The following is a 12,512-nucleotide window of genomic DNA, read 5'->3' as shown; positions in this document are numbered from 1 at the left end:
GAAAGTTCTAATCTTAAAAATATATATTTAATTTTAATCAATCAAATTGATTAATGAAACAAATTAAACAAAAAATTGTAAATTGTTCGTTGATTTCACAAAAGATTTAATTTTTTTTGTTTATTATGACGGAAGCTTGATTCGTTTATCTTAGCTCTCGCAATAAGTCTTATGTATTCAAGTTATAGCAAATGTCTCCAATGGAAACTAAAACTAATGACAATAATCAAAATCCCAGATAATCTTTTTTCGAATGTTACAAGCTCAACACACTGAAGCCATTTCCCAAACAAAAAATTTCCCAACAGTCACCTATCAAAAATATAATTCGTGAGGAAATATGTTTTGAAGAAGTCTTACTCCACAGACTTTTATGCCACACTTATAATAAATCAGTTGGGTCAGACACAAATTTATAAAAATAATCAAATGTTTTCCATATCAATGTTTTGTCAGTATTTTTGACTTGAATCTCTGTTTCAATTGTTTTTAAAAATTTAAACTTATTTCTTTGTACAAGTTTCATAATCCAAAGTATAAAACCTATTTTAAATAAATAAGCTAGCCTGCTCCCTATCTGTCTATCGTTTTTTCCAACTAAATGTTCTTTTTTAGAAACCTCTACAAAACACTCATTTTCTTATCTCGAATTGAGTCTGTATTTTGTTACAGTAGAATTTTAATCTAATAACAAACAATGACCTCAATGAAAATGGGATGACCCTAAAAATATAAACAATTTAACGACCCCGATAATTCTAACAATCTCCAATTAATACAAATTATTCGTTTGAATTTTTCTAATAAGATCTAGAAATAAGTAAGGTTCATCCCCATATGAAAGATAGACTACCAATTTCAGAAATAAAAGAATTGAAATATTTCGATTGAAGATTTAAATGAAACATGAACCTCAAAAACAGTGTTATATCAGCATAATTATCATCTAATTTTCTCCAACGTCAGTGTTCTCAAGGCCTCAACATTATATGCAACATATGTCCCAAAAATGTAAATTTTTTGAGAATAAATAACACAATTTTAAACATAAACAAAACCATCACAATTTCAAATAAAACATCTTCCACAAAAACCTTCTTTTTTAGCAGACATCGACAACACAAAGGATGACCTTATTTATAAACCAACAAAAAACAGGAGCAGCTGCATGATCTTGACCATCCCTTAAGATACCTGACCCGATCATTTCAAATCAAAAGAAGCCCACATAAGATCCTCCGGAAGACGAGACGTTGACGTATAGACGGGATAACCTGCCATCAATATGGACTCGAAAATACTTACAAAAGCAAAACATAAACCAATATCCATTAAACATTATATTTTCTTATGTACATAATCTATGTACGTAGGTAGATTCTTTTTTCAAAAAGAGTGTTTCTGGATACTGGCGGTGTTGGATGATGTTGTTGTTGTTGTTTTTTTCAACACTCCTGATGCTGAATGCAGATGTTTTTTGTATTTTTATTCAACTCTCTTAAACATAGCAACAGCAGAAAAACCTCGGTGGCATTTGCACACAAAACCAATTTGACACCGCAAAAGACGACCCGAGCTGCAAGAGATTCTGTACGACAGCAGCGGTGTGGCGCAACGGCGCGGCGACTACGGACGACGGCGTTCGTTGTACGGAAAAACCGGAATGATATCACCGAAAATCAGCCGTGGGAAGGGGTTAGCTGCAGGGTTTGCGCATGCCCAAGACAATTTCAGAAAAGCAAACACAAAATACAAACTTCAAAAAGGATGCTGCAGATAAATTCACCGTTGATTTTACTTTCGTTTGGAAATTTATACGCTTTTCTTTGTCATTAAAGCGACACACCATATACTTTATAGGAAACTGACTGCGAAGTTATGCGGAACAAAGAAAATCACGCGCACTCTATACCTTCACACTATGGGAAGACAGGCCTGACGACCATTAACATAATATGGACAACCGCACGTCACGATCAATTCCAAAATGGGTGGGTTTTTTTAAGAGTACAGTTTTATTGCTATTTCTATTTTATATATTTTTTTTTTAAAGTTCATGAAAATAGTAGACAAAACAACAAAATGAAGTAAACAAAACTCAAATTCAATTCAATTCTAAAATCAGAAACTTTTCATCTTGCCGAGACAACACAAACACGACAACACAACCGCACGCAGCTAAGTTTTTGAAGCGAATGAACAGATCTTTTTATTCATCGAAATTGAAAGCTGGATGATTATTTCGATTTCGAATGAAGACTTCAAATATCGAACGAGAAATTCATCTATCATCTGAAAAAATGCAAACATTAAGAGAAGATATTCGCTCTTTATTTGTTTGGAGTTCATTTCTCTTAAGCTGGGTTGCCATACATTTAATTTAAACTCAAAGGGAACATTTTAATTAAGTCGGGAAGGAGCCAAATCTATCCGTATAAAATGTCATTTAAAGTAAGTCGCAAAATAGCTATTAATAAATTTGATAAAACTTCGAAAATGAACAAACGCGTTTTATTACATAAAGGGTGAGTGATTTTTTTGAGGTTAGGGTTTTCATGCATTAGTATTTGACAGATCACGCGGGATTTCAGACATGGTGTCAAAGAGAAAGATGCTCAGTATGCTTTGACATTTCATCATGAATAGACTTACTAACGAGCAACGCTTGCAAATCATTGAATTTTATTACCAAAATCAGTGTTCGGTTCGAAATGTGTTTCGCGCTTTACGTCCGATTTATGGTCTACAATTCTACATAATCGACCAAGTGAGCAAACAATTAATGCGATTGTGACCAAGTTTCGCACTCAGTTTACTTTATTGGATATTAAACCAACCACACGAATGCGTACAGTGCGTACAGAAGAGAATATTGCGTCTGTTTCTGAGAGTGTTGCTGGAGACCGTGAAATGTCGATTCGTCGCTGTTCGCAGCAATTGGTTTGTGTTATTCGACGACATGGAAGATTTTACGCAAAGATCTTGGTGTAAAACCGTATAAAGTACAGCTCGTGCTAAAACTGAAGCCGAACGATCTGCCACAACGTCGAATTTTCAGTGAATGGGCCCTAGAAAAGTTGGCAGAAAATCCGCTTTTTTATCGACAAATTTTGTTCAGCGATGAGGCTCATTTCTGGTTGAATGGCTACGTAAATAAGCAAAATTGCCACATTTGGAGTGAAGAGCAACCAGAAGCCGTTCAAGAACTGCCCATGCATCCCGAAAAATGCACTGTTTGGTGTGGTTTGTACGCTGGTGGAATCATTGGACCGTATTTTTTCAAAGATGCTGTTGGACGCAACGTTACGGTGAATGGCGATCGCTATCGTTCAATGCTAACAAACTTTTTGTTGCCAAAAATGGAAGAACTGAACTTGGTTGACATGTGGTTTCAACAAGATGGCACTACATGCCAAACAGCTCGCGATTCTATGGCCATTTTGAGGGAAAACTTCGGAGAACAATTCATCTCAAGGAATGGACCGGTAAGTTGGCCACCAAGATCATGCGATTTGACGCCTTTAGACTATTTTTTGTGGGGCTACGTCAAGTCTAAAGTCTACACAAATAAGCCAGCAACTATTCCAGCTTTGGAAGACAACATTTCCGAAGAAATTCGGGCTATTCCGGCCGAAATGCTCGAAAAAGTTACCCAAAATTGGACTTTCCGAATGGACCACCTAAGACGCAGCCGCGGTCAACATTTAAATGAAATTATCTTCAAAAAGTAAATGTCATAGACCAATCTAAGGTTTCAAATAAAGAATCGATGAGATTTTGCAAATTTTATGTTTTTTTTTTTAAAAGTTTTTTTTTTTTTAAAAAAGTTCTCAAGCTCTTAAAAAATCACCGTTTACTTAAGTAAAAGGTAATTCAAAACCTAAAAAGAAGAGCAATCTTTAGAGAAAAGCTGAATACTCACGAGTTTGTTGTACTCCATAAAATAAATGTTTATATTGAAAAACAAACAAAAAAACAGATCTTTTAAAAAATCTTTTTGTATAAATTTTCTTTTAAAATTAAATAAGTACCCTATAAGAAATCTGGCAACCCTACTACCTAGTGATTTGCAGTGCTTAGTAAAAAAAAGTTTTATCTCTTTGATCTTTTAATTGTATAAATCAACAAAAAAGAAATCAAGCTCTCTTATTTGTGCAATGCAAACCTCTTACGGTGTCTAATAAACATTAACAAATGACTTGATTACGATCACTTTAATATAAACAATTTATTTTCCACGTGCAATGTCGATGTGTATAAAATAAGTTGGTTGTTGTGCAGTGTCATTTACATAAATTAAAAAGAAAAACCCAACTGAAGACTATATAATGGAATTATACAAATTTCCACACATACTATAAGTGACATCTTAATAAGTTGATAATACAAAAGCCCTTTCAACAAAACAATTATCAGATATTGCAGAATTGTTTATGGGCTAAGATTAAAAGCCTGACAACTTTTGAAGCTAGCAAAACAATAATTTTATTGAAAGAGGAAAGTATCGGTTGAAGTGATCGTTATGTGCATACTTTTGGAAGTTTTTTCTGGAACACAAAAGTGTTGCATACATTTTGGAAATGTACGCACTTCGTATGATTGTGCGTCCATCATTAAAATCGTTTTACCTTCACGGACATTTTACATTTTGAATACAAAAATAAGACCCAATTATTTACGAAACTCTTATATTCAAAAAAACGCAGAATGTCGGATGATACTCGTATAATTAATAATCAATACATTTAAATAATACAATACTTAAATTAAACTTTCTGATAGTTCCATTCGTAATTTCAAAAACGGGATATGTACTTTTTGGACAGGTAAAATAGCTTAATTCTTCAAAAAAAAGTGTACGAACACTTTGGCAATTGTGACTTTGCAATGTGGTGCAATTCCTATACACTTTTAAATTTTCTTCTTCTGAAACAGAAAACACAAGTGTCATGGAAAACTTGTCAAACTGTTATAAGTGTGTGACAATTGAATCAAGAGCTGTTTTTGTAGTTTATAAGTTTTTAAATCAGCTTTAAAATAATGAATTTTAGTTCTAGAATAATTTATAAATTTATAATTAATTTATTGATTATTATTATAGCAAAAGCAACGTTGGAGATCAGGCTTAAAACAGAGAGATTTAAATTGCTTTAATCAAGAATAAGTTTATAATTGTTGAGTTATATTCGGGGTTTTAACCAAATTAAACGCTAATATCAATAATGTTGATTTGAATTCTTAACACTTGTCAAAATATGTGGACACTTCAAAGAAGTTATTCTTCTGAAAAGTTCATAGGCTTTGCGTTGTGCTATTCCGAAAACACTCCTTCTCATCGAACAAGCTTAGTTGAAAAACTTAAGTAAAACCTTTTCAAATTGTGTTTCAATTAAATAAACAAAATTGTTTAATTTAAAGATCAATAACCCAAACGAGTCAACCGTTGAGAAGTTATTCACATACAGTTTTAAAAAAAAACTCTTTTTTTTTGTTATTATTTTTGAACAACTAGTTTAATTATTATAAAATTAGTTCTAAGTTTAAATAAAATGAATAATCCTCAGGACTTCATTGAAACAAAAGAAAGGTTTGTATTCTAACCTAAACTTCAATTTCATGTGGCTAAGTGTACGGTAAATAAGTACATCATCCACGCATGTTTCTTAAATCGAAGTCCAAATCTGGACAGAAATTCAACTTTTAACGAATTTGATGCTCTGTCTGACTCCATTCAAAGAATTGTTGCCCATTATCCTCACACTGAAATCGGCATTGCGTACAATGTACACAATTTTTCCTGGCACCGTTATTCTGGCCAGTCAACACCGGAAGGAAGGTATGTTGAGATCTTTGCTGATTAATTAACTCAGCTTTTCGATGAGCCAACTCGAATCCTTGACGTTACAGGTCAATCCGCCAACACCCTAGACTTGTTTCTTACCTCTGACCCTAATAAATACACAATAAGTGTATCACCGACTCTAGGCACATCAGACCATTGTATCGTATCTGCAAAATTCTAAAGTCAAAAAAAAAACAGTTAAAGAAAAAACTCCTATGAGAGCCGTTTGGCAACATGAGAAAGCCAACTGGGACGGTCTCAATGAATTCTTCAGAAACTTTAACTGGTCACTATGCTTCCTCGAAAGTGACAAATTTAATTATGTTTGGAATGAGAGTATTTTATCCCATATAGGGTGAAATCTATCAAACCCAAAGAGAACTCATGGTTTGATTCGAGCTGTCAAGAGGTTATTTGGTACAGAGATGTAAGTTTCCGTTGTTATAAAGCTAACTCGACTAAGGAAAACCAGAATAAGTTTAAACAAGCTAGAAAGACCTGTATTAATCATATTCGACGAACCAAATTTTTGCATGATCAGAAATTAAGGCAAAAAATACCACAATGACCTAAAGGTAGTAAGAATTTGTAAAAAACTTACGAAACACCACGTCATCGTCGATTCCAACGCTCGTCCACAATGACACTTCCTATGTAAGCTCGATTGATAAAGCCAATTTGCTTGAAGCACATTTTGCTGTTAATTCGACGCTATCGGATAGAGTCATGAAACCTCCTGTTCTTGAGAGCGTAAATGATTCTATGGGACAAATCTTCTTTCGCACTAGTGCAGTCGCAAGAGTACTGAAAGACCTTGACATACACAAATCCGCTGGCCCGGATAGTAATAACCCTATTGTTCTGAAGAGGTGTTCTTCAACGCTGGCAAAACCACTGCTTAAGCTTTTCCATATGTCCTATTCTACAGGTCTCTTCCCGATTGGATTTAAAACTGCATTTGTCCAGCCTGTCCCTAAAAAAGGCGAATCCTCCTTCCCTCAAACTATCGTCCCATTGCAATTGCGTCCCTTCTTTTAAAGGTCATGGAAACGATGGTTAATTTTCAGCTTAAGAAATATCTTGAAGAACGGAAACTTCTTAATGACCGACAGTATGGCTTTCGTAGCAATAGTTCCACTGGTGATCTCATGGTTCATCTCACCGAACAGTGGAACAAATCTTTACATCGTTTTAAAGAAAGCAAGATTATTGTACTTGATATTTCAAAGGCATTTGATAGAGTTTGGCACCAAGCTCTCTCATAGAAAATGCGTGCTTTTGGTATAGATGAATCTCCTCTTCGTTGGATTATAAATTACCTTTCTAACCGTTCAATACAAGTTGTATTGGATTGTTACAAGTCTGAAGTTCACAAAATAAATGCTGTTGTTCCCCAGGGCTCCGTTTTGTCTCCGACTCTCTTCCTTATATTCATTAACGATCTCTTGTCTGTCACTTCTAATCCATTAAACTGTTTCGCCGACGACAGTACCCTCATCTTTTCATATTCGTTTGTAGATTCACATCCTTGTCCTTCGGATGTGGAACTTCAACGGCAGCGTATGATAAGCTCATAAATTCTGATCTTGACAGCTAAGTCCAATAGGGAATCAAAAACTGTGTTAAATTTAATGCTTCGAAAACTCATTGCAGTCTCCTGTCTTTAAAGCGTAACGCACCCCCGATGCCACTATCTTTGAGTGGCACTTCCATCCAGGAAACCAATCAACTATCAGTACTCGGTATGTGTATTACAGATCACCTCTTATGTAATGATCAGGGGGGAAAGGGCTTTAAAAATGATAGGCGACAGAACTACAATCGAATCATTTACATCGCTAAAACACCGCCGCAATGTATCATGCCTTCCGTTGTTTTATAGATATTTTTACAAACAATGTTCTGTCGAATTAGCCAGTTGCATTCCACCCTTTAAACAATTCAGCCGTAATACTCGCACTTCTAGGAATGCTCATCAGTTCACCCTTGAGCTCAATTTCGGGCGTACAGTCAAGTATAGAGAGTCTTTCTTAAATCGCACATCGAGAACGTGGAATGCTTTGCCCAACTCTGTTTTTCCCTCCCATTTTGATGTTCAGAACTTTAAGACAAATGTGCACCGGTATCTCCTTTTAAATCCAAACGCTCGCACTGTGTTTAAATAAAAACATATAAAGGGTACTAATAACCCCTTGAGTGCTTGTAAATTTATAATAACAATTCACTGATAGTCACCCTTTTCACTTGTCATTTTTAAATATTTGACATTTTGAGTCTTAGCCCAGGAAAAGTTGGTACTCGCTTCGAATAAATATTAACAAAGCTAAATTTTGGTGGGGAGCTAAAACTAAAATTAACTGTCTTAATAATATTTGATGATCAAAAATGTCATTATTTTTTGGATTTTTGAAAAAAATATAATTTCTTTGCCGAAATCTCTAGATTTCCAAAGAGAAATCCCCCATTTCAAAAATCTCTTAGCCGAAACGTATTATTTGATGTAATGAAGGTTGCAGGAAATGTTATTTTAAAAGCAAATAAGTATTTTACTAAAAGTTCAATAATTTTTAGTCTCTAAAAATCAAATATATTGTTTTTTTTTTCCAATTTTTAAAGGCATATTTTTGGGAATTTCGGGAATGAAAATTAATTCCTTGACATTTTTTACTTGAAGATTTTTTGTTTGAAGATAATGACAAGTGGGTTTACTTTTTCTTATTTTTTTTTGAAATTTCGAGCGCCTCCAATAAATTAGCCCATATGTAATAGCAGACCAAACTAAAATTTTTAGTCAAGTTAGAAACAGGATAGTTTAAGCTTTTTTGTTGGTAACTGGAGGAAATACCTTTCAGTTAATCCTCATAACCTAAATCTTAGCTACCTTTAAAATGGTGCTGAACCATATCAAACAAATTATCATCAATTAATAAACATCTAAAATCTTTCTACTATTTGGAACTTTTTCGCTTTTCAGTCATATTTGAATTTACAATACTTCGTTCGAAAATAACTCTTGTCGGAATTTTTTCTCATTAAGGTCATTTATTATATTATCATCCTAACCCATCGTATAAATCTACACAATTTATTCTTGGAAAATTCGAAAACAATTCATAAAAACTATTAAGAGTTCTTTTAGAATTCAACACACGTATCGACCAATGACCATTTAAGACATTGGCTGAGTTTTTCGTACAATCATACAGACTTTAAATACATTAGCATGCACAATGAAACAACAAATTCCTGAAGTAATCAGGAAAAACCTAACCACTTAGCTCAGTTTAAAAACTTTTGCGAAGACAAACATTACAGAAATCGAATAAAAAGCATGACTTATTTAAAAAAAAATGTGGCATTAAGTTCCATTATCAAAAGAAAAGTCACTTATTGGAATAAACAAACATAACCCACATTTATATAGTTGCTGTTAAAATCACTCATCAGCCACCCCTCTAAAGTGACTTAAATGTAACAACAATTTCTGTGAGCTTAAATTTTCTGATCTTTTGACTAAATAACTTAAAAAAAAAGTTTATTCCATTACAAAATAAAAATAAACAACAAGCACTCATGACTCACCTTCCATCACATAAACAATGCTCCCAACATCGCCTTCTTTGATGATGAGACTTTTTGCTGCATATTTAACTGGGTACATGCAATCAACGATTTCTCGTATCTGCGTTATGTCCAGGTTCTTCATAAAATCATTATCTAAAATTGCCGATTTGATGAGTTCACGCGATCTGTAAATAAAAATAACACAAACTCAATTAGGAAAGATTGCCAAGGCGGAGATATTCTAAAGCTAATAATAACTATGCAAAATAAAATCATCATTAGGGTGCAACTTAAAATATTAATGGCATATTAAATCTAATCTACTACAAACTAATCTCACTCTTACACAACTGATTTGGGTATCTTAACGAGTTCGGTGTCGGTGCTGGCTTGTTGGGACAGCGGTTCCGCACTGAACCCTTGACGCTTCAATCGCGGCTCTGTCACTTCCACCACCCTGGTCGAATCAACTCCAGGTGGCGCCCAATTGTCAGTTCCAATGCTTCGCTCCAGGAACGACTGCGTCAGGGGGCGCACTACCTGACGAAACTTGTCAATTTCGTTTAGGAGGTCGACAATTGTAGCTTCTTTTTCGATACATTTCTTCTCGGCCAATGACAGTTTATTGGTCAGACGAATTATCCTCTTATCCCGCTGCTCGATTATTTCATCTCTGAATCTTATATCCGCCAGCAGACTGACAATAAGTTCGGTTTTATTCGACACATCACTTTTGCAGTCAAACGAGGGAATATCCGTCAAACTCCTGCAGGCAATTTGGCCCCTACTATTCTTCCGCATGTCACTTTTAATTGCACTCACATCGCGATTCATAATGCCCCGAGTACTCGAATTTGACAGTCCTCGCAGATAAAGGCTTGTTTCACTACTCATATCGAATTTTAAGACAGCTTGACTGTTTCACTTGGCGTGGGTCTTTGGTTGGTTAGCTGGGGTGCCTTGCAGCTACATTTACAACAGCAGCAACGATCCGTCAGAGTTGGAAGTCGGTGGCGCACTGTGGTCTTTATGTAAATTGTAAAATGTAACCCGAAATTAAAAATTCCGAATGGGAATAACCGACATTAGTATTGACAGCGCTGTCGATGTTGATGTCGTTGTCTTGTAAAGGAAAACTATCTACGTGCACACGGAGCCTTATTGCAGTGAGGTTTCCCCACTTTCATTACGTCAACTGTGCGAACTGCCACTGACACTCTGCGACTGCGGGGTGGGTGATCAATGCGATCACTGTGATCACAACAACTGAATTGAACACCGACGACGACGACGACGGTCGGTGGTGCGTCCAATGGAGGAGCACAGTTAACTGTCAATATGGATGTCAATTCAAAGCAATTTGGCCCCAAAACCGAAAAATGAACATAATTATTGGTACAACTCAAAAATTTACATTTTATGTGTCACTCTGTCTGTCTGAATGTCTGTATGTCTATTTACCGCACCACACTGTATTGTCGTTCAAGAGCAGCTCATCGTAAGTCGAATATCACGCACGGTAAAACTGCAGCTGTTTTTTAAGGTTTACTCTTTTCTTGTTTGTATTTCTTTCAAGACACAAAGAAGGCGCAACGAACTGCCTTGGCACAGAGCGGCTGTCATCGAAGCGTTCGTCGTCGCCGTAGTCGCGTAGTCCGTCGTCACCGCGCCACAGATGTGAGCAAAATAAAAGATATTTTGGCTTATTACTTATTTATTCAAGTACACCGTTAAATGCGTGAACTCACACCCTCTCGCTGAAAACCAACCGAGACGAAGTCGAGAGTGCGAGGATCTTTTTCTTGGCAAGTCTTTAAACCTATGGTATGAGATACGGTTCCGCTGTTCGATTTGTTATCGTTTACAATGTCAGTCAGCATTGGTGGCAATTAATTTGGAAAATTTGTAGGCTAAATATTATTTAGGCGGATTTATCGCTAAGATGATTTTACCGCCCACTGGGATAGACTGGGTTATATAGTGGAGCATCACTTGGTGGTGGTTGGGGTTGGAAAGGAGAAAACACACAGAGCGGGCTTCCGTTTTTCTTTGAATTAGTCAAATATTTATTGGCAAACAAAACGCGCGTATATCTAACTATAAATCCTCCCGGACAGGTTATAGAGATCGTTCGTTACTAGCTGCAGCCATTCATGGCCACTACGAGTTATAGACTGGAAAGCCGAAAGCATGATATTCTTTAGAGCAACACAAAAAAAAAATGCCGCGGAGCGGCTATTCGCTGACTTGACTACCAAATGTTGTTCGTAATACTTTTTTACCTCAACACTAGTGCAGCACCCTGCGGCTTATTGCCTTGGCAGTGTGCTGCTTAGTGTGACCATCTTGGCGAACAATGTTTATGGGCAACAGAAAAACGGGCTTAAGTTTGTAAATAATAAGTTTACAAACAATTTTAGTTTGTTAGGTTAAAGTTTAAAATTGACAACTTTTAATATTTGTTCAAATAAAGGTTGTTTTTTTTAAGCTGTATGGGAAATTTGGATTATTGTTTTGTATTTATTGAAAGTTGATAATGTCAAACAGTGTTGTCAATTTACTTGAAGAATTTTTCATGAATCACAAATCACTTCACGCCCGAAAAATGCTTTCAAATTGTGGAAATTTGCTTTGAACAATACAAATCTGTTCGCTAGGTTCAGAAAGCACTTCTTCCATTTTAGGTTTTTTAAGGATAAGGTTCATTTCGGGTTTAATGTATTCTTCAATAAACAAATCTGCCGCATAAGAATCAAAGACAGCCCTCAAGCTTTAAACGAATCACGATTCATCTTTTAAAATTGACTTGTTGGAGGTACTTCAAGATAAAGATAGAAAATGTGTTCAACATAAAATATTACGTATACGCGCCGATATCCCATCTTTATCAGTTCATTATTAGTTTGGGTTTTCTCCACACATTTTGGCGAGATTTTAAAAAATAATTGGAAGGACGTTCTTTTAATCAATCGTCTCCAATAATGAGCACCCTTTACTCTTGAATCCGATACATAGAGGGCGTTTTTTTTTGACGTATCTATCTTTGAAATGGTATAAAAGAAAGAAGTTTTTTTTTAAATGAGCATAATATTTGATTTATTCTAAA

The 12,512-nt window shown here is 35.3% G+C and overlaps 1 protein-coding gene across 4 annotated transcripts in view; it reads right to left on the bottom strand.

Annotated features, from left to right (window-relative positions):
- Positions 1–12,512, bottom strand: part of LOC129952097 (cGMP-dependent protein kinase, isozyme 2 forms cD4/T1/T3A/T3B) — a 112,828-nt gene that overhangs the window by 31,239 nt on the left and 69,077 nt on the right. For 2 of the 4 annotated variants that reach the window (XM_056064526.1, XM_056064527.1), the window contains exon 3: positions 9,425–9,591. In XM_056064526.1, coding sequence (XP_055920501.1) covers positions 9,425–9,591 — 167 coding nt within the window. Of the gene's footprint in view, positions 1–1,305; positions 2,122–9,424; positions 9,592–9,752; positions 11,578–12,512 lie in introns of those variants that run through there. The other 2 variants (XM_056064529.1, XM_056064528.1) reach the window with 2 other exon arrangements.

Source organism: Eupeodes corollae, chromosome 3, assembly GCF_945859685.1.
Source record: "Eupeodes corollae chromosome 3, idEupCoro1.1, whole genome shotgun sequence".
Lineage (NCBI taxonomy): Eukaryota > Metazoa > Arthropoda > Insecta > Diptera > Syrphidae > Eupeodes > Eupeodes corollae.
Note: the sequence above shows the minus strand (reverse complement) of the source record. Positions and strands in the feature narration are given on the sequence as shown.